General features: G+C 40.6%; 1 protein-coding gene across 1 annotated transcript in view; it reads right to left on the bottom strand.

Annotated features, from left to right (window-relative positions):
• VWF (von Willebrand factor) overlaps positions 1-23,247 on the bottom strand; it is a 118,944-nt gene that overhangs the window by 7,508 nt on the left and 88,189 nt on the right. Inside the window, exons 37-48 of the mRNA XM_041426849.1 lie at positions 22,496-22,837; positions 19,077-19,282; positions 16,657-16,759; positions 16,450-16,524; positions 15,833-15,937; positions 15,159-15,364; positions 13,735-13,884; positions 10,705-10,815; positions 9,213-9,396; positions 8,155-8,195; positions 3,456-3,566; positions 505-603 (exon numbers count right to left, since the gene is read on the bottom strand). Coding sequence (XP_041282783.1) covers positions 505-603; positions 3,456-3,566; positions 8,155-8,195; positions 9,213-9,396; positions 10,705-10,815; positions 13,735-13,884; positions 15,159-15,364; positions 15,833-15,937; positions 16,450-16,524; positions 16,657-16,759; positions 19,077-19,282; positions 22,496-22,837 — 1,733 coding nt within the window. The remainder of the gene's footprint in view (positions 1-504; positions 604-3,455; positions 3,567-8,154; positions 8,196-9,212; positions 9,397-10,704; positions 10,816-13,734; positions 13,885-15,158; positions 15,365-15,832; positions 15,938-16,449; positions 16,525-16,656; positions 16,760-19,076; positions 19,283-22,495; positions 22,838-23,247) is intronic.

The following is a 23,247-nucleotide window of genomic DNA, read 5'->3' on the forward strand; positions in this document are numbered from 1 at the left end:
GAAAATATCCACTACTGTTTAAGAACATATCCTGCACTAAGGCCAGGCTGGATGTGGCTCTGAGCAAGGTGCTCTACTGGAAGGTGTCCCCACCCATGGCAGGGCATTGAGACAAGATTATCTTTGAGGTCCCTTCCAACTCAGTCTATTCTACGATTCTATGCTGGAGAAGTCTCTCAAAATTCACATTTTCAATTTAACTATTTCACATTTTAAATGAGGGTTTTCATTTCCTCTAAATACCTGTTTGAGGTCATATTCCAGTTAAAGTTCCTTGATAACATTCCTGAATCTAGAATACCCCTCTAGGATTTTGCACTGGGATATAAAGTCACCCATTTTTTCATTTACAAACAAACTAAATTCCTTGACCAATTATTCTGAGATATAAAAACACTGGTAATACCATGTTACCTAATCAAAAAGGAAGAAAAATGCACTTCCCTGGAGTTCAACTGATGATACATTTACTCATATATAAAATAAAGAGTGCTTAAAACTTACCTGAAGATATTGAACCCTTCCATCTCTCAGCCTGATACTACATGAAGTTGGCACACATTTTCCACAGCAAGAGCCAGGGATTTCCTGCCTTTTGTAGTTCTAGAAGGTGAAGGACATTTTTCTGGGTTTATTTTGTTTTAAGTATGCATCCTGTATTTATTTTAAAATGCTTTTTTTCAAAAAAATAAGATTCAGTGGACAAAATGACAGCCAGCAAAATGCTTCTAAGAAAAACCTATGGATTCTACACAGTGCAACATGGAAAAAGTAGTTGGAAGTGCTGAAACTGGAGAGAAAAGGGTAACATATCCAGTAAGCATTAGGCAGGGAAAGGGCAGAATAAGGGAAAAGGAGATCAAGAAAGAAAAGGGTAATAATGGAGCCCCACAAACAGCATTAAAGGGAAAAACAGTGACAGGAAAAAGAGCATGGGAGAATGATCAGCACTAGGTGGAGAGGCAGAAAGGTATAGAGTGAATAATGGAAAAGAATAAATCAAACCAAGCAGAAAGGAACTGAGCTAACACATGAAGTGTCCCACAGTAACATCCCCAGCTGCTCCAGATAACCAACAGCTGCTTATGATGAACATTTTTAAGAAAACAAACACTTTCTGGTTCAGTGAAGGTATGCATGTTATCCATATGTTTTTTTATAGAAAGAGAATTTGGGGAGGGAGAGTTACTATTACATCACTGGGGGAAAACATACTTCATTGTTATTTAGGTGAACTTTCCCTACTAGCAAAAATATAAGCACCTAAAGCAGGTCATAAAATGACCCTCCTGAGCAGAATATGCTGGAGTTGGCTGCACTTCAATTGCCAGTGCTTTTCCTTACACAACTTCAGCATCCAGGAGAAAGTGGTTGCTCCCAAGAGAATTGGTACTCTTAACCCATTTGTATTCTAAAATTTTATCCATTAGCAAGAAATTGCTTTTAATCTGGGTATACCATGAAGTCAAAGGATTTGAGACAGGAAACATCCTGTGAATTGTGTGAATCCCACTGGCCTTAGGGGGATGAAGATATTCTGTATCTTATTTGATTTTTTTTCCCCTCAAGCTCCACAAATTCATTACTTTGGCTAGGAAGGGATATATACTCCTAGACCTGCAACTTCCCTTGGGTAGCTCCATATCTCCCAAACACAAGTTCACAGCCCTTAATAAGCCCAACTGGAAACGGCCCTTTCTTCAGGGTTTTCTGCCTAGTCTGTACTTTTGGGTCAGATGGGGAAAAGGACCTGGCTGGGTAATGTGTGGGTGGTGAAAGAAGCAGGATAGGAATGTTTTCCCACCCCTGCCTTTTTTTTTTTTTTTTTTTAATTCATGTATTGTATTGATTTCTCTACCATTAATTTCTACAGCTGGCTACTTGCATTAAGCAGCAATAATAATGCTTGTGTATCTTTGTGTGAGAACATACACATGCACACTTGTCTCTGTCCACAAATTCAATCTGGTGTATCTGTTTGGGTTTTTTTAATGGATCTGCCAGACTATATTTTGAGAAAGATACTCAGCACTGAGCTTAGCCATTTCTTTTCCCTTCAGAAGCCTATGTCTATAATCAAACCTTATAGAAGGGATAATATTAGGGTGTAGAACCACAAAAAGTATTCCAGATTGTCCTTTTTGTCAGAGGCTACATCCATACCACCAAATAAAAGGTGTCAAATCCAGTTTGATGGCCCAGTGGACAAGTGGAACACTTAGGAATTATCTGAGCTGCATTCTCCACATGAAACTCTCTGGCCTTGGGTTGTCCTAACCACTGACCTGTCCCTGGACTTCATATGGAAGTCACATCATTTTTCTACTCACAACAGGCCAGCTGGGACACTGTTGACAATTCTTCAAGAACAAGAGTGGCAGGAAGTAATTTGAGCCTACAGTCTTGTTCTGTTTTTTTATTGGTAGAGATTACTCTCTACAGAAACTTAACTACATTTCCAGTACCTTCCAGTTCTACTTTAGGATGGAAGATTGGACTCATCAAAAACTCTGCCCCTCTCTATTCCGGGGGCCCTATCAGTGTATGCCCCTCCTGGACATCAGCCAGAAATCCCACATGATCATGTTAGAGATGTGGACTTTGAGTGCCAGGGCCACCACTTGCACAGGCCCTGGGTTTGGTTGGGGCCATTGTGCTCCATCCACTATCCAGAGAAAGGATGAAGAAGAGGAAGAGGCATATAAGTTTTTTTTTCTGTTAAACTTAGCTGCTGGTCTGTGCTCTTTGGACACAGGATGATCAAACCAGCCTCTGAACCTCACTTAAGAGCTCCTTCTACTTGAGGTATTGGTACTAAGCAAGAAAACTACAGAACTGAGCAGAGCTAATCAGGCAATCCTGTCACACTGTTGGTCAGTAGAGTAAAAATGGAAGACATATCCCTCTGGCTTTCTCAGCCAAAGTCATTCCTTGCAGGTGATGGCACCAAAATGGCAGCAAAGACTTCAAACACCAGTGGGAACTGATGGGGACAATCACCTCAAATCATCAAAGGCATGGGCTGGGAACCAAACAAATGCTACTGAGCCCAGCTTTTAGACAATTTGGAAAAGTCGTAGGAAAGGCCTGAAGCATGGAGATCTGGCTGAGCTGCCAGTCCCTGGAGGGACAAGTAACACTGTAGGAAAGAGGACTCAGCAGCTCCTGTTGCAAATGATTTGCCAAACCTTATATTGCCCTAAGGGTAAGTAATCTAAAAAACAATAAAATGTGCCTGTGGAGCTGAGTACGATGTAAAGTTATCTTTGCTATGCTGAGGATTTAGATCAGATTTGGTGCATATCATCTACTTCATGGAAAAGACACAGAGCAAGACTTCTCCGAAGAACCTCAAGAAAGGCCAAAGGCTGTACCAAACAAAGTGGTGGATAGTGAAGAACACGACTCTCATCAGACACACTCCTAAGCAGACCGCCCCAGCTGCTCCCACTCACCGCTGGGCAGGCCTGGCAGTTGAGTTTCTTGCACCTCAGGGTGTATTTACGAGGCGCTGACTGGAAGCAGTCACACGTCGTGCACTGATCCACCATCAGGCGCCTCCCGTGCTGAAACATTGGAACCAGTTTGTCAGTTAGTGACCATCTCACCAGCAAAATCCAGATAAACAAGTGACTTCAGGTTAATCTCTTTCATTAAATCTTGCACTGTAATTCTTTCTAGAGAAACAAGAAACCCATGCTGCCAAGTTTCCAGAGACCTTAATTTTTTCATCTCTAATTCCAGAACAAGAAGCATGAGGCTATTTTTCAAGAAAGCTCTTTAGAAGTCCTTAATCAGAAATGTCATTGGCATTTCTTTATTGCTTAAATATCTAGCAAGCAAGAAAGGGATCTTTCAAAGTTATGAGGAAGATTTTTTTTTTTATTCTGACTACATGGTTGCCAAGAGTTCATTTTTTGAGTGTAATGAATTTATTTGGCAACAAGTTTTTATTCAAGGGCCATCACAACCCACAGGTTATGGGCAGAAATTGCGTGCTATTGTTTTTGTAACAATACTGCTTGGAATCTCTAAAGGCCTAAAAGCTTAAAATTAAGAAAAGACAAATAAAATTTAAAAAAACAGAATTAGTGATTGAAGAACTCTACTATGTCCATAGTTACAAGCAAATCAGGCTGAGCACAACTCAAATGCTCTGAGCTCTTCCCCAGCACCTTGTTTTCTGGATCCCATCACCTTTACAAAGCAAGCAAAAATGGCATTTAAAATGCAGAGCAAAAATGCCAAACCATTAAGAAACAAAAGTATGTGGAGTCAGTAATTGGTTACCCTACACTGAAAGGAATTCTAAAGACAAACTCTTTCTTCCTCCCAAGTGCAAAGCCCTTCATTTCAACCCCAAAATAACAAACCACAAAGGTTGAAGGGACAAAGTGGGAGCAGCCTACTCAAGATTTGCACAAACTTCTAAAAACTAATAAATAAGGTAAATAGACAATTTTGCTAGATTATGAAAGGTTTGAATTGTACTTCAGGTATTGATGGAATGCCACCATTGATTTCACTTGGTACTGTGCATATCCTCAGATTCCATTTTGAATTACTAAATGCTCATTAAACAAATGGAGCAAAAAACAAGAAGCTGGCCAGAGTAATGTTGTAAAAGTAATGCATTTATGGGTAATTTAGAGCCAATACTGTGAAGGACAAGTGTTCTGAGCACAGAATTTTAACTACATTCTTTTTCTGTGCCCCAGGACAACAGAGGTGCTCAGGTCTCTATAACCAGTAACAGTAATGACTCTCTCCTGAGGTCTAAAAAAAGGATCCTCCACATAAAACATGATGAAAGAGGAAATAACAAGGGGGAGACTCCTGTCTTTTAACAGCTTAGCTTGAGACCTGAACATGGGATTCCGCAGCTTTCCAGGTTTAAGCTTTTGTAGTGACTATCATTAATCTGGAGGGTTAAAAAACCTCAGTGGAGGCAGGTATGGGGATACACTCAAAATTTTGCTCCTGGAGAGGGAGAGCGTGATGATTTTGCCTGGGGTACAGAAAATTTCCTTCGCAGTGGCTGGAATGGGACTGTGGTTTGGGGATTTATGCTGCACGCAGGGTTGATAATACAGATATTGTTACTGCTGAGCAGGGATTGCACAGAGCCGAAGCCTTTTCTGCTTTTCCTACTGCCAGGCTGCTGAGGAGACTGGGGGTGCCTCGGAGGTTGGGAGAAGACACAGCCAGGACAGGTGACCCCAACTGACCAAGGGATATTCCAGACCTTATGGTATCATGATCAGAATATACCGTGGGGAGAAGAAGGAGCACCATTCTGCTTGTCTGGGAAGGCTGAACTCCTGCCCAACCATGGCAAACAGTGAATTAATTCCTTGATTTGCTTGGCTTGCCCAGCTTTTACTTTCACACTCTTTATCCCAACCCAGGAGTTCTCTCACTTTTATCCTTTTCATTCTCTCCTCTATCCTGCTGGTGGGGAGTGAGCAAGTGGATGCTGGCTGGGGTTACACCACAACAGATGGAGAGCAAATATCTTATGAAAATCCAGATTTCTTGTTTGATCTCAACACTGGAAAGCAGTCAGACACCAGAGTGACAGTTCTAGTGCAGACCACATGACATTCTTTATCAAAGAATGCCTCAGTGGCTCTAGGCTTTAACATCATAAAGAAAGGGTCTACAAAGCCACAACTGATATCACTGATATCCTCATGCATTTTTCTAATAGTTGTACCATTCCAATTAAGTACAAAATAGATAAAGTTGAACTCACATGATAATCACTCTGAGAGGCAGGAACATAGGGATTTGCTAGAGATGTGTTGAAATTAAACCTTCAGACAGAACTGCCTTGAGCTTTTGGGGGAAGGTCTTGCCCTGATCCCAAATTTGCTTAGCATGACAGAACTGAACAAAATAATGGATTGATACAGATTTTTCCCTTTATATAACACACCTATCATGAGCTTTCTTGGTCAGCCTGGAACAAAATGTCAACATCTGCTAACCCAGTGCCACCAAAATGACCTGCATATAGCTCAGATCTGCTCAGATCACCTTCAAAAATGCCACTCAGTAAAAGCCTGAGAAAACAGATGAGAGATACAGATAATCCTTTTAAAATACAGCCACCTGCTTGGAAGCTTGCAGTTAAAACCCACAGCATTGTTAAGAACAGCAGAGTAGCCATAATACACCAAATCACTTGAATATAATATTGGTAACCAGATACATGATAAAATGTAAAGGGATTAAGGATACAGTCAATTACCAGAAATGCAGTAAAATACTCAAAACTTGGAACTATTCAGAGAAGGAGTTAATGTAGGAAAGTTTACCCTTGCTATAAAATGAAACTTGAAGCCCATTCTTATAGGACCCAACAAAAAGGGTTTGAAATCCAGGAAGTATAAACTTCTGTGGACACCACATCTTACTTCCTGACCAGGACTCTGGAACCAGTCATCAAAGCAGAGAATAGTACAAAACAAAGCTGTAGTGACACCAGGTGCTCAAAATATTTCAGACATGCAGCTAATTAACTTACAGTAAGGCATTAAATGAAGCTAGTTTAAGAAATTTTAGGATTTTTTTCAGTATTGCAGAAGCTGAGACATTTTATTTTGAAGTTTTCAAAACACAGACACTTCTCATTTTGCTTTCAATGTGACATTTTGTTTCAAAATTTGCTTATGCTTCATTTTAAATTATTTGTAAATATTTTCAAAAGCTTGAAGAAAGAAAAAGTACTTGACAGATCAGGTGAACATTTTGTTGGAGGAGAAAAAAAATTAATTGATCATGGCAGAACAGCACACAACTGGAAACAGCTTTGGTTTGCAATACAGAAATTATATATATGGTATATATAATCCTGTATAAGAGAAGGTGGCAAGAGCTGCTAATTACTGTCCTGCCTAACATTCCCTACTAATATTGTCTTCATAGGATGCCAACTAGTTCTGACAACATACAATGGAGGAAAGAAGTAGAGGGATCAAAGAGAAAGTAGATTGTTCCAGAATTTATCACTTTTAAACCACTGTTCTGACAAGAAAGCTTTTCTTTTCAGACAAGAAAAACAAGAGTTTTTCCTTGGATTTAATTCTACAGGGAAGTCATCTCTACACAGAATGATGGATGTTTGATGACATGGCTTTAGCTCTAAAAAACTGATCAACTTATGCCTTTGGACTATGAAAAAAAAATCCAAACCACAAGAAATTGATGGAGAAAGGTTCTCTCTGCCACACCACTACAATATAAATATAAATGGTGAGTACATTTACTTTTAAATAAATGAAAAAGGAAGACACATGTTGACAAAGCAGGACTGAGTAGGTTAAAGTTAGGTTAAATGACTAAAGAGAACCTGTTTCCCTGGGGGATGGTGAGAATATTTAGAGCTCTTTGACACCAGAAGTGCTGCCAGAATATGGATTTAGGGAAACAATGGACAATTGACAGAGCTCTCCAAAGATAAATTCGGCATAAATGAGATCAGATGCTTAACTCCCATCATTCCCACTATCATGGGCTGGGTTAAACATGTCTTAATCTATCCATTAAATACGCAGTTGCAAAAAAATTCCCTCACAGGGCACATCATCAGGGATCTTGAAAGGGAAAAGAGGTCAAATAGGGAGGAAGCTCAGCTTTCCTGTTCTTGCTAATAGCCAAGGAGGGATACCTCTCTTTCGACACAGGTGGAGGAAGTCTCCATCCTTGCTTTAATCTGCCTTATCCTCTAAGCCGAATATGGGAACATTTTGCTTCCCCAAAGTGGGCAAGGATCACTAGGGAGATTAACCCTCGTAGAGAGTTTCCTGTGTGTTTGGCAGTCTGCAAACAATTACAAAATGCAGATTACCACAGTTTTTAAGCACTCTTTTCAAGCATCCTTCAAGATAAGGAAACTTTGCTGTTCCCATTTTGCAGAAATGCTCATTGTCATATAGGAAGACCCTGGCAGAGTCAGGAGCTGGACATAGATATGCTGAGCCCCCTTGCACTGCTTTTACTCCAAGGTCTTCCTTGCAGACATTCTATCTGGAAAAAAAGCTGCCCTGTATTCTGTGTGTATATATTCTGACAAGTGTGTGTCTTTCAAAAGCTCATTGATATATTTAAATATCTTGCAATCTCAAAAGGTAAAAGGAATTCGTGTCTTACCCCAATAACAGTGCCATTCAAAGGACAGCCATTCAGGGGTGCTGAAAAAGAACAAAGTATTCCACTTAGCATTACCATTATAATGACAATTCCAAGATTTAATCAATCAATTCAACCTATGTTCTTTTGACTCAGTACAGTTCCAGCCTGAAGAAATTTGTATGCAGTTTCACTGTAAAGAGGCATAACTGAGCCCCCTTACATTATACTTTGAAAGGCAACAAATTGTCAGAGCTATACTTGATGCTGCACAAAAGTACCTCTGGCTGAGCTCTTTTTGAACAAGTACATGGCAGAACATAATAAACTTTCCCCTCCAGTTCAAGTCTCACACTCTCAGAGTATGAACTCCAGTTTTTGCAACTTAGAGAGCATATATCCTCTCCTCCTCCTACTGCTCCCTTCTCACCCTGTGGTTGCACACACACTTGTCAACTAAACACCACTGTGAGTCTTCCCAGATTGAGGCCAATTACCCAAATGTTTTGATTTTGAGACTTTTGAGTCAAGACTATGTTAGGAGTTATAGGATCATAGGCTTGGCTTGGAAGGGACCTTAAAGATCATCCAACCCCAACCCCCTGCCATGAGCAGAGACACCTTCTACTACCCCAGCTTGCTCAGACCCCCATCCAGCCTGGCCTTGGACACTTCCAGGGATGGGGCAGCCACAACTGCTCTGGCAACCTCTGCCAGGGCCTCACTACCCTCACAGAGAAGAATTTCTTTCTAATATCCAACCTAAACCTGCTCTCTGTCAGTGTGAAGCCATTTTCCCTTGTCCCGTCACTCCAGACCTTTGTCAATAGCATCTCCATCTTTCCTGTGGAATCCCTTCAGGCACTAGAAGGCAGAATCCCCCCTCCCCTTTTGCCCATGGGGCTTTGGATGCAGCAGCAGGTGCTTCTGTACTCAGTGTCTGAATTACACAGGAACTCTTCAAAGTGGGGCTCTGCTTCCAAAACACACACTTTTAAAATTGTTCTTTAGAATCAGAAAATCACACCATGAAACAATTCATGATGGAGTGATCCCGTTTGCCATGCCCAAAATCTTACCACATCTGCAGGAAGGACAACAGTCGATCACTTGGTCGCAGCGCAGCTCAGTTCCCTCTGGACAGTCAGGCACATCCATTTGGGAGCAAGAAACATTCTTCTGCTGCACAAAAACCTCATTGTTCACCCGGACACACTCGTTGACAATGCAGTGGTTCCAGGGGGATCGCCACTCCGTGCCGACCTGAGGCAAAGTTAAGCATAGACTAAACACAAGCAGACCCTGGACAGAGAGATATTTGTGCCCCTGGAAGAGGGAAGGCCACGCCAGCCAGATGCTGGCTTGCCAAAAGCACATTTACTGCACTGGGAACAGTGTCACTCAACAGTTCTCCACAAACTCTTTCCGTGACAATCAGTTTATAGAGCATGCTGAGTTTGGAGAGAATAAGAATTAGAGGAGTATCCTTCAAAAGGGACAAGTCAAATAACATGTGAAGAAGGAAAAGCACTCCTAACTGCAGTTTAATCTGCATTTATTCCCTGGTGACTGGCTGCACTGCACTGCAGCTGACCAGCCCCTTTTTCTGCTGCAATCTGCTGCAAATCTGCTCTGCTAAGCCCAAAGGAGTTTTTAGCAAAAGGCTCTAGACCTGAAGAACTTGCAAATGTACAGAAGACAAGATCCTTCTTGATATCAACTATCCTGTTGATAGTTCTCTTATTACCATCAACCAAAGGCCAGACAAAGCGAGAACTTCAAGTGCTCTTTATGGGAACAGACAGGGAACAGCAGCCAGGAGGAAGATGCTGCCACAGTTCAGTGCTGGGAGATGCTGTACCGCTTTGTAGTTTAATTCCTTCACTGATACAACTCCGAATACACTTCAAGAACAGCAAAACTCAAGATCAGATCCCCATCCGAAGTCAAACATCTTTGCACAGAAAGTTTGGAAACACATTCTTCTAGTGGGATAAATGCTTAATTCTTCACTAATGACAGAAGAGTTACAAGAGGACGTAGCAAGGAAAAGACTGCAGAGTATAATTATTAATGTGTTAGGACTCAAAAAAAGTCAATGAGAGATAGTGAGACACAAAATAGGTCTTCTGAAGGCTTGTTTGATGAAGCAGAAAAGTATAATGCTCCACATTAAGAAATCCTCATGCTAAAACAAGGAAAAAGGCAGGTTGCAAAACAACACTTTAACAAGCTTTTTTTTAAGACAGCAGCAGATTGCAATACAAATTAACTGGGATAATTTAAACAAATAGCCAGGGAGGCATTATACCCAGTGAACATTCTTTCAAGCTACCATGGCTGAAATTAGTAATTGTACACAAAATATCTGGACCAGAAAAGGATGGGGAGGATTCACACATGGCAATTGACTGGGTAGGTCACAGGATACCCGAAACATTGTCTCTCAGTGCTGCTTGATGTGTGCTTGAAGAAAAAGCTGATATCACCTTCATCTCCTTCCATGGAACACAAAATAATTCCAGGGGGCTTTTGCGAGGAGGTAAAGTGTTCATCCCACTAGCGCCTCACCTCGTGCAAAGGAGGATCTTCATCACCCCGAGGCCAAAAGTGTAGCTCCTCACAGGCAGTTTTCTGACATCTCCCACAGCACTCCCCTTCTGGCACAATGTACTTGTAGCCCTGGAGAAGGAAAGAAAAGAAAAAGACTTCCTTATCCAGGATGAGGAGGCAAACAAGAACATCAATCCCAGCATTTTTTTTTTCAGATCAATGTTTAATGTTAGCAAACTTTTATGAAAAGGAGAGTTTGAAAAAGGACAGACATAATTATGAGGGGGTTTTAAATAATTTTTTTAACCCCTTTTTTATATACATAGAAGTATTTTACAAAGGCAAATTAGAGGTAAAAATTACTCTTGTGGCATCTTGTAGACTAACCAGCACTCGCAACTGCCCTTCCCATTCCAGAAACTTCAAGGGTAGGATTCAGTCTGAGCACATTTAAACATCTGTGTTTAAGCCGAGGGAGGATGCAGATTGCTCAGACATGTAATCCAGGGACTGGTTTTGACTGATCATTTCATCTTTTCATAGAATCATTTACATTATAAAAACCCTTTAAGGCCAAGTTGAACCATTAACCCAGCACTGTCAAGTCCAACACAGATTAAGGCAACAGTTTACCTGCAAAAGGCATTTGAAAAAAATTCTACAAAGATAACAAAATGAAACTACTATGCAACGTTAGAGATTATGTATCTCATCAAAGTCTAACACCTACTTATGGAAAACTAAATCAGCAGCATGAAAATTTAACAGAAGGCCCTCTGTTACTAAAGAAAAATCTTATAAATCCAGCAAAATAGGTCAAAATCCCCCAACCCACAGAAACAACAGGAATCCAATTCTCACTTTTAATACATATTAATCTCCTAAAGCAAGCAGCCAAATACTGAAACAGTGAAATATCTAAGTGCAAGAAAGCAAAAAGCTTTAATCTAATTAGAAATAAAATATTTTATATGCAATAGCCAGGCAGTCTCCAAGGGGCAAAACATAACTCTGATCTCAGCACAGAGTTCAAGGAAAAATGTTCTGTCACATAATATTATTCATGTGAAAAATGCCTGTAAAAAATAAGCATAATTTTATTTTGATCAAACTGAATTACTGAGAGATTCCCAACTGCTCCCTCCCTTCATGAACTGTCCCTGATTTGCAATATGAAGCACATTAGCAAACCTTGACAATCAATGGACTTTGATATGGAAGTTTATTTGATATAACATCATAAAATGTGATGCCAGACGTTGGCCCACCTTTGTGAGAAAAGTTATGCTGTTGAGCATTTGGTTTTACACTACTTTTATCTGCTAAATACATGTCTGAAGCCCCTGAAGTATCAGATGCCACTTTCTGCATGGCAAACTCAAGAGAAGTAAAAATCCAAGAGCTAGTACATGTTATGGGGGTTTTAGGGTTTTTTCCTTTTTCTTTTTTGTGTAGCAATATTAAAAAAAAAAAACCTCCAAGCTGTTTACATAGAAATCAGAAGACACTGTCAAAAATGATACTGCACAACTTTAACACCTGGCAATGAAATTAATAGCCAGGAGCAGTGGAAAGTCTAAATACCATAACAGTAATAAAATAGTAATATAAATATCATATAGTAATGATTCATGATTTAAGTATGTATTTGATATCAATAAAATTTTTAATGCCATCTAATCTGAACTGGAAAATAATTTAAAGGTCAATTTAAACTGGATGACAGCACTGCTGATGTCCTTGATATGTATATCCACTGAATCAAGAGCAAGCAAAGGAAAAAAAAATCTGAGCTATCCAGGTAGTCTAACAGTTACAGTTTTGGTTGTACAGCTTTGATAACCATTAAAGGAGCTGAAGAAATTACAAATTCCCATACAGAACTGGCATAATTTCCACCAAGTCTTTTTATGTGTTTTTAACCAGATTTTTTTGATGCTGCAATGTCAAGGAACTGTAGCTCTGCATTAATGAGATTTTATTGGAATAACAAATTATTGGTAAAGTATTGCTATGAGCTGAAACACAGCCAGATACTTTAGACCTAATATTTCATTTAAATTGCCATAAAATAGACAAGTCTTTTCTACACACATAGAAACTGAAGGGATTGTATTGCAACAGGTAAAAACTGCCACATCTATTCTCATGGCTTTTCCTGCATTTGGCATCCTCAAACTTACTCACCAAACTCTACACTTGCTTTGTTGGTTTTTTCCTAATGGATTAGGGGTTTTTGGTTTGTCCTAGAGAATGATGCAGTGTTTAAGATCCACAAGGATCACCAAGTCCAGTTTCTGGCCCTGCACAGGACACCCCAACAATCCCACCATGTCCCAACACTTCTTGAGCTCTTCCAGGCTTTGGGCCATGGCCCAGCCTTCCCTGGGGAGCTGTGCCAGTGCCTGACCAGCCTCTGGGAGAAGAACCTTTTCCTAATATCTGGCTTAAATCACATTCTTCTATCAACTCTTTGTTCCAATTATCTATCTATCTATTCCTGTTTGACCATCTAAGTCAATATAACAAAGTGGCTCACACTTCCTTTGCAGGCTTCCAAAAGTAAACCACAGGGTTTTATAGGATGTAGCAGATGTCTAGGGGCAGTAAAGGTCCCAGCATGAGGTGTTATTATTGCTACAATAGGCAGAGCTTAGCAACAGACAGAGCTGAAATGGGAACTTCAGAAAGTGAACTTGAGCTAGAACAGACATCTGCAATTGAACTTCAGACATCATGAACACTTATTGTGCAAATGGTGTAACTGACAGACACTTCAGGACACAGTTTTTCTTCTATCAAAATGTAAAATAAATTTGTCACTGATTTTCTTGGCATCAGGATACAATCCTAAAACAATTACCCTAAAATAAAGTAATAATGCTCAGACTCATGCTTTTAGGTTCTGCTCCCAAGATAATCCATTGCTACAACACTTATTTTTCTAATTTTCTCTGGTTACTCTCTAAACAAGGAGGTTTAAAAAGGATCACTGCAGGTCCCCACCAGGGCTCTGCTGGATAATGCATTGGTTTATGTGTTACTTACCCGAGAGCAGAACGTGTCACATTCTTTGTCATGACACTCTGTCATCTGAAGTCCTGTAACATCATCCCTCAGACTGCTGCAAGAGCATTCCCTGCATCCATCTTCCCAGGTTGCCCCAACAGGATAGACTATGTTGTTGTGCACACACACCTATTAAATGCAATAATTAATATATAAAAGAGCACACTGCTGCTGTCAGGGCACACTGCTTGTTCCAAAAGGCTGAATTTTAAGGTCTGAGACCAATCATAAATTCTATGGAATATTATTAATCCCTTAGAAATGCTACAGGTCTTAAAATTGTGGTCAGCCTGTTAAGGAAACGAAAAATAAGTACAAACAAAGCTACTGTTTTACAGAACATAAATTGGAGAGTTTTATCTGCAGTCAGTGGAGTTGCCCAGGGTCTCAGTTTCCCTGTAAGTATAATGTGACACAACATTTAGGGATAATAAACAGTAAGTCCTCTAGAAGGTGCCTCGAAGACAAAAAACTTCTTCCAGCTAAACCATCTGATCTGAAGGGATCCTACTTGGAGCAAAAAGCTTTCTTCCTCCTGTATCATCTGGCCACCACATCTACCCCCACTAAAACAGAGCCATCCCTAATATTGAACTCCATATTAGTAAATTTACAGCTTGTATTAAAGAGAGAACATTTATTTTTTATAGCTAGAACAAGTAAGTCTCAGAGACATAAAATGAATTATGCAAAGTCATGAACTACTCAGTAATGGACAATAAAAGGTAGATGTCCTGTGCTGCAAGACAAGGTAACACTATGTTCAGGTTTAATTAAAAAGTTACATTGCCCTGCAACCTCTTCTCTAAGGAACTTTATCTTAAAGGTTAACATAATATAACAACTTAATAAAAGATTGGCAAAATAAGAAAAATATACCCTGGTGAAGCTTTTGCAGAATCTTAATTTGGCAAAAACTTAAAAGTGATTATATAGTTCTTAAAAGACACAACACCTTCTCAGACAAAGGTAATCAATAAGCACAAGGAATTTTAGGTCTAACGTGCACCAAATATGTCAACAAATTTCGTATGGGGGATTGGAAGAATATGTAGTAATGACAGTGGTCCCAAAGTATGTATATGTGTTACCTGAAAACAAAAATCACCTCTGAAATTCCTGATGTTTGAGTAACCTTTAAGTTTCAAATGTTTTTTAATATTATCTCAAAGTTATGAAAAATTGACTGGTTATGTCAAAATAAATTACTGTAATAAAAGCAACAGTATGAAGTAATAGTGTGTTTCTTTCAGGCACTTGTAAATTAAAAATGCCCTGGCACCATTTTCCATCAGTCTCATTGGGGGTTTATTCATATCTAGCTGGCTGCCTGCTTGCTCTGGTGCTACTGCTCCATGTGGAAAAGACACTCATCTATGGAAAAGACATTTCACTTCCCTTACCCGGTCTGGAATACAGGTGGTTGATACACAGCCGCAGTCATTGGTGAGAGACTGGGAGAGATATCCCAGAGGGCAGCTCACTGTGGAGTTCCTACAGCTGCAGGTACACTCATATTTGTCACAGCACTCGGTCTTGACAACGGTCAGCATCCGGTGCGATGGGCAGGAAAGGCTTGGGGTGGAGCTGCATATTTCCCTGTTGCAGGCTGGCAGGAAAAGGTGGGCACCGTGTCAAGCTCATGGATTTTCAGAGTGCTGCCAGTGAACAGGACAGTTCTCTGGCAGCAAGGCATTAATCACCACCTCAAAATGTTATAAAAGTGCTTAAAGCCTGAGGAGTAATGCAGATATAAAAGGCTCTGGTTCTGGAACTCAGAAAAGATTCTGCCCTGCCAAAAAAATTCTTGTCTGATACATAAGCAAGAAGATTTATAAAATAAGCATCAGGGTCAGAGAATACAAGTCCAAGAGTAAAGTGTTTCTCTTGTCCTTAATTTGAAAGTGTGCTCCAAGTGCCAGCAATACACTTCTGCCAAGTCTGAGAAATCATTACATGTCCATTGGCACCAAAGTTAAACCTTTCAGAGGGGGGAAAATAATGCCTAAAGGAAGTTGTCAGTGTTGCTCAAATGCAGTGTCCCAGTGTCACTCCTTGCTAGGAAAAATGATCTTACCACATGTGTAATTTGGTCTGCATTCTCCAGGGTTGGTTAGGGCAAGCTGCAGGCCAAACTCACAAACAGGGGCAGGAGGCAAATCACAGGAAATCAGGTCACACACTAGGAGCAGAAATTCAGACAGTGGTTAAAACCACACCTACTTAGTCCTCAAGAAAACACATATGCATATCCCCATTAAACTCACACTCAATTGCTGTCTTAAAATATGAAGTACATTAGAGTTCAACAGGTCAGAGTTTGTTTTCAAAATAGCTCAGAGAAGTGTTCAAGATCTGGTTATGGGGATTAAGGTTCTAATGTTATATTTAATGGGCAAACATAGATGATGCAAAAATAAATGCTTGAGAAAAAAAAAATTCTAATGTCATTTAGACAAAAAAAAATTGCTCCATTCCCTTCCTGATGTACTACAGAGAGACAAAATTGGAAGTGAATGGAGACTCATATCCCTTAGGAGCTATTTGGTTTTCCACATGGATGATTGTTTAACAATTCAGTGGTATCAAAAATGCAGCACTGAATTAAATATTTTTTTTAAAGGGACTGTATACCTTAGAAATATCTGGTAAAAGTACAGACCAAGAAGATTCCAAGAGTTTACAAGAACCTACCACACTCATACTCAGGGCAGCACTGGCCAGGGCCCCTGCGCAGGTGAGCGACTTCACACGGACCACACTGGACAGCTGGAGAAAACATCCATAAAACAAGTTTGGATAAAAACTAGGAAGCCAGGAACCAGAGCATCAATTCAAGTCCAATCACAGAGCTAAATTTGAATAATATTAATTAATAATATTGAATTATATTGAATTTACGTTGGACAGCCGGGCAGGGTCGGACCGTGCAGTTTATCCTCTTGTTATCAAGACACGTGCAGATCTTGCAGGGCTCATTCTCGGGAATCCATGTTTCCATGTGCTGAAGGAAAAAACCCCAAGAGTGTTACATAGAAATCCCATGCTCTGGTATGATGGGATGGGAGGATGGGAGTGGGTGAGGATGAGTAACATTAACCTGGAAAATCAGAAGATTTATGAAGATTTATCTATGAAGGGTTGTTTTTTCTATTAACAGTAAAAAACTAAGGGGACACATAATTCTGCAATGACTGTCGTGTGCCAATTTAACAAAAGATGTAAAGAATACATAGATGGGAGGAGGAATTACTATCATTTTAAGCACCAAAATACTCAGGTATAAATGCAATTGCAGGCTATTGTGAGCAACAGTGAACTGGTCCTACTACATACCATGATTGCATGTTTAGTGGTATTAAGGTAAACAGCATTATTTTGGGAAATACAGAGAAGTGTCTGCTTTCCGTAACTAGTAAAACAGAGAAGAATTTCCTATGCACATAAAAATATGCATTAGTTATTTCTCTGTGTTGAATTTCCCGAATTATTCTACACAGAGAAATAAATAGCCCACATTTTTATATTAGGACTATTTGGAGCGTCATCACTTGACTCTGCAGTGGACTGAAGACTGGAAAAGCACTATATCACCTCTTACACCAAAACCATCACTGAGGTGACTAGCTGGGGGTAATGAGCATATTCCGAAACCGCCAGTAAACAGAATAATTTTTCAATCACTGCTCCTTCTCATGAGAGTGGAAATCATTGATATTAAAACTTCAATCAAAGTTACCCACACAGAACTATGCACATTTAACACCCGTGTGAATAGGGAGGTAAGAGAGGAAGGATGCATTATCAGACATTTTAATTTGCACAACCAATCCAGGTTCTGGGTGAGGACATGTAGGGCAGGTCAGGATGCCACAAAAAAAAATGCTGTCATCTGGAAAACTCTGGAGCATGGTTTAAAACAAACACTCTACTAAGCCCATTAGAGATAGGAAGAAAAAAAAAAAAAAGGACAAATCTAAGCATACTGCACCTATACTCAGAGATAGTTACATGTTTTAAGCCTCTCTGTGTGAGTGTTGGGACTAAAACCCCATAAACCCAAACACAATCTAGGGTAGAAAAGAACAGAGGAATGAACACCAGAAGAAAAGAAGGAGTTTAAGGAAATCCTGACTCAAGCACCTATTACAGTGCTCACAAAGCTAAGCCTGCAATGATGGAGAGGCAAAACAGGTACATGAGCTGATCCTCCCCAGAAATCTCAGTAAGGATCTAAAGCCCATAAAACACTGCAATTAAAGTCCTTTCTCCTTCAAATCCTATAACAAAAATGTGGATTGAAAAGGACTGGCTGATGCATGTGCAAACTCCAAGAGCTGTGTAGCTGGGAGAGAAGAGGAACCACCCCTGCTACTTTGAACAGGGAACATGCTCACTGCGTGATGCTGGAATCAACAGTGCCTTCAACTGCAGTCTGGTACCCAGCATCCACAGCTTTTCCCAAGCCCATACTGCCACAGAGAGGGCTGCCTTAACTAAGCAAAGTGGATTTTCAGTAAAACCAAAATTATTAATTTCATCGAAGGAATAATTCTCCTCAAAAAAATAAAAGATATATATAGACAAAACACCACTTGACAAAAGGTTGACTTGGTCTCACCACTCCCCACCAATCACTGCAAATATTTCATACACAAATTGGAAAGGACCCACCAGGACCATCAAGTCCAGCTCCTGGCCCTGCACAGACACCCCAACAATGTCACCCTGTGCCTGGAGCGTTGTCCAAACGCTCCTGGAGCTCTGCGAGCCTTGGGGCTGTGACCATTCCCTTGGGAGCCTGTTCAGTGCCTGACGCCCTCTGGAGGAAGAATCTTTTTTTGATATCCGACCTAAACCTCCTCTGACACAGCTCCAGCCGTGCCCTGGGTCCTGGTCACACAGAGAAGAGTTTGATGCCTGTCTCTCCACTGCCCCTCATAAGGATTTCAGTGAGCTTTCAAAAGACAATACAAGACATTTTAAGTAAAGGATTTATGATTAAGTTGTCATTACTCATAAAAGTGTGCTGAATGGAGATGTTTATCTTGGTAAATATTCACTTATGCTATCACCCTTCCTCTCTTTCCTCTAGACACCCCTCCACATGGAATTGTCATGCCTTGCCAGGTCTGTACAGTCCCATCTGTGATCTTTATATCCAGTCCCAGCCAATTTCACACTAGGGGAGCTAAATGGGGCTGACAGCCAGCAGATTAGGAGGAACTGAGCTAGAAAATAAAGTATCCAAAGGGAAAACAGATTTACTTTCAAAGCTGTGAACTCCAATCACTGCCAGAGGTTGCTGTGCATGTAGTTACCTGGTGGTGTGTGCCATCCTCACTGACACACTGAGTGCAGACTTCTTCACTAACACAGCTGTCACCAAAAATCACCTTTCCATCTGGACAGAAGCAGCCTTCCGTGGGATAATCCTTGCAGACACTGACTTTGGTATTATTATCACAGCTCTTCACACAGGCTGTATGGCAGTGGTTGTACATCAGATGTGGGGCACATTTCATTGCTGAGCAAGACGGAGAAGAAAACACCACCATTATTTAAGAGATCTAAAGAAATTAAAATCAATCTTTCCTGTCTAGCTTTCTTGGGAATTCTTTCAATTTTAGAAAGCCATCACCCAAAGAATGGATCTGATCCCGCGCAGCACAAATCAGCAAACCACATTTTCAGGCCACATGAATCAGCAGCACCATATGACTCACCAATACATTGGTTTGAGTAAGTGTTCACTTGTCAAATTTTTTTTCCAACACTGGGCCACAGACAAGAATTTAGAACCTTATGCGTATAGTAACAGTGCATGGTTAAGAGATAGCCAGGACACAGTAAAGCATTGAAGAAAGATTTCTCTTTTTTTTTTTTTTTTTTTAATTGATAGACTGCAGTGTTCCCACACAACTAAAGAAAGCTAACAAACAGAACATTTTGGTACTTCAAAACTGAACCTGCTGGATTTTCTGCATCTTTTTAACTGAATTGTCTTATTAACAGAATTAATTTAATCAAGTAAAGTTGCATAGCCCTGTAAGCCAACAAAGTTTTTACTGATGTGTTCACAAATCTGAGGATATTTTCTCTAAAAGCAAACACAGAATTAGGGCTACTATTCAAAAAACCTATGGACACAGCTTCCATACTGTGTATTCCCTTAAGTCTATTTTTCTCTACAGCTTCAATTAGAAAAAGTGTTTCTTATTTCCCAGCCTGTGACTGCTGTGAGGTTTTTAAAATTTTGTTTCAGTCCCCTGATGAAAACCATTGAGAGAAAATCCAAGCTCCCAAACAAACAAGAAAACATTCATCACCTAAACTGTCTACACATACTCTTCTAGCAGCCAATGGTGACAGAAAAAAAAAGTTTTTAGCCTTAACCCTTTCCATGTTAAAGCAAATTATTTCATATAATCATAAAATGGCTTGGTCTGGACCTTAAAGACCGTCTTGTTCCAACCCCTGCTGTGAGCAGAGACACCTTCCACTAGCCCAGGTTGCTCAGAGCCCCATCCAGCTTAGCCTGGAACACTGCCAGGAACAGGGCAGCCACAGCTGCTCTGGGCAACCTGTGCCAGGGCTTCTCTGTCCTCACAGGGAAGAATTTCTTCTGGATATCCAACCTAAACCTGCTCTCTGTCAGTGTGAAGCCATTCCCCCTTGTCCTGTCACTCCAGGCCCTTGTCAAGAGTCTCTCTCCATCTTTCCTGTGGGCTCCCTTCAGGCACTGCAAGGCTACAACGAGGTCAGCCTGAAGCCTTCTTTCTTCCAGGCTGAATATATCTGAATTCCAGAGAGTATATTCACTCACCCAGAAAGAGCAGTCAGGAAGGATTTGTACTGCTTGGAATGTCCCAACATGGAATGATAAAACCTGAATTAAAATTCTACAAGAATGATAGGGATTCAGTGGACTGGAAGGAGGGAAGCAAGGTAATCCAGAACTGTGCTACTGTTATTGAACATATAGTGGTAGTGTGATTATTAAGCCGTAGTGTCTATTTAATCATTAATGTAACTTGGATATATCAAATATTGACAATTTAAATTTTTGTCAGTTGCACACAAATAACTGTGTGGAAGAAGGACAATGATGATATTGTTAGGACATTTAAGACTTTTATGCAATTAGTGTTAAAATGAGCAACTCTTTGTCTATCCTTTTACAGGACATGTAACCAGATAGGAATTTGAAAACTGCACTGAGTTATTAAGGCAATCTGCTGACATCCAGCTTTGGACATACAATTTGCAAAGTCTGGCTGAGGCACTGAATTTGGAAAATGGCTGGCAATGTTCTCCCTCTGCTTTCTAGGACTATACTCCAAACAGATTGTGTTCAGTAACCTATGATCTTGGAAAGATATTTCAAACATTAAGTGGAGGCTTAGGCCAAATTTACACAGACATTCCTGACTTCCTATCCCATCATTCCTCCAGTCTGAGTTTAAAGCATGAAAAAAAGCATTCCTTTTACACTTATTTTTTGTATCATGCCTTTAGGATGCTGGTTCTCCAGTTCTGAAGTGAAAAGTATCCAGGGAAAGAATGAAAGTATCCAGGGAAAGAAGGTAAAGCAATAATAAACAACTCAACTAGAGAGGCAGGAGGTGAGAAAACCAACTGTGACATCAAGACACTCTCTGAGGAGGTAGCTGGGAAAGAAAATGCCTACACACATCCACATCTAAGGCACTTGACTAAACCAGACACACTGAGGGACTATCTGAATGTCTGCAACCAACACTGTGGAAAGGTTAACAGGAGAAGGTGGAGAATAAGCCACCTCAAGAGTTATTTACTTGTGCTTTATGATACCTTGCATTTTTGGCAAATCATTAGGTATGCCTCCTAACGGGAACAAAAGAAAAAGAATAAAAAAAACAGGAAAAGAAAGCAGAACTACTTGTCTATGAGAATTTAGGAGAGAAGGTATACAAAGTCTGAGTTTGGCTCTAGCATGGGTGTCTTGTTTGCCTTGGTTGGGTTCTGGAAATGTGCAATACTCACATCCTGCTACACAGCACAAACTTTTCACCTACAAAACACAAACAAAACCCAGGCAGAAGGAGAACCAGATTTGCAAAGCAAATTACAGCTGATTCAGTCAGCCTAGCTGGCATGTCCTGGCAAGAAATGACACCACAAAGAGAGGCTATTTCCCAAAAAAATTAGGGAAAACCCTGTAGCAGAAACTTAAAATCACACTAGCTCTTCCACCACATTCTCAAAAGTTTCTGCTTTGATGGAAACGGAAGGATTTTGGGAAACTGTTACAAAGAAAAGTCTTATTTTGTACCAGGTATGACAGTGACAGTCTGGGAAGCAGTTCCACTAGTCCACATTATGAGTTTCTCTGTCCACCTCAGACCGTCCAAAGGCTGTATCAAAGCAGTGATATCTGCTGCTAAAAGAGCCTAGCAGACTCAGCCCAAACCTGGTGCCACAAATGTTTGGTGGCTGCAGAGACAGGTACTGTCACATAGCTGTGGTTACCTGTTCACAGTTTATTTCCCCCTAGCCTGGAATTTTATCAGGTAGCAGTTTACCAAGAAACACTTCTTTCATCACATTCAGCTTAGTGGGTGACCAACCAGTTACAAGATCTGCAATACCACTTGTACAATAAACTTGATCTGGAACATTCAAAAAATTAATATTACACTGATGAGACGTCCCAAAGCAGGGCAATTTCTGTATCAGTTTAGCACAGAGAAACTCTTACGGCAAAGCTCAGGTGTTCTCCAGTCTACACAGACGCCATACTCCCTGCAGATGTGAGCATAGGAAGTGATCATCTCACAGGCCTCCTCCTCGTAGCAGCTGCTCTCCATGCAGGCCTCGTAGAAGATGTTGGGGGTGATGATCCTGTGGCACTCGGCAAAGCGGTCTGAGAGCAGCAGGTGGCAGAGGCCAGGCGCACGCTCGGAGCACCTGTCTTCCCTCCGGCTGTCACAGACCTTGCCCAGCTCTGCCACCGTCCAGTCCTGGATAAACACGCTGCTGTCAGCAGTGGCAGAGCCGTTGCGCAGCGTGAAGTCATTGACATGGTTCTGGTCACACAGCCCTGGCAGGGTGAGTAAGGGGAAAAGAAAAATCTCTGAATAATCAGAGCTAAAATAAACCTAAAAAAAACCCAGGGATGGGGCAAATGACACTGGTTGGGGTGGCTCAAGGAATTAATGATATTCTTTATAGCTGTTGTCAATAGAGGCCTAAACACCCTGGGTCTTGTTTCTCATTTTCTCACTAAAGGAGGTACAGGTCATGCCACAGAGGTACAATCTCTGTATAGATTACACCACTGAGGATACCGTAAAATTAACTCACCAAGGTAGCAGTTGCCCTCTCAAATTTTTCACCTTCACTGCAAGCACTGGTCAGATTTCTCAGAGAAGTGAATTTGTAAGAATCTACACCCATATCCAAAAAAAGGCACAAATCTCCTTGAAAAGATTACTTGAAGCAAGAAAAAAC

Source organism: Onychostruthus taczanowskii, unplaced genomic scaffold (assembly GCF_017590055.1).
Source record: "Onychostruthus taczanowskii isolate IOZ18803 unplaced genomic scaffold, ASM1759005v1 scaffold95, whole genome shotgun sequence".
In the NCBI taxonomy this organism is placed as follows: domain Eukaryota; kingdom Metazoa; phylum Chordata; class Aves; order Passeriformes; family Passeridae; genus Onychostruthus; species Onychostruthus taczanowskii.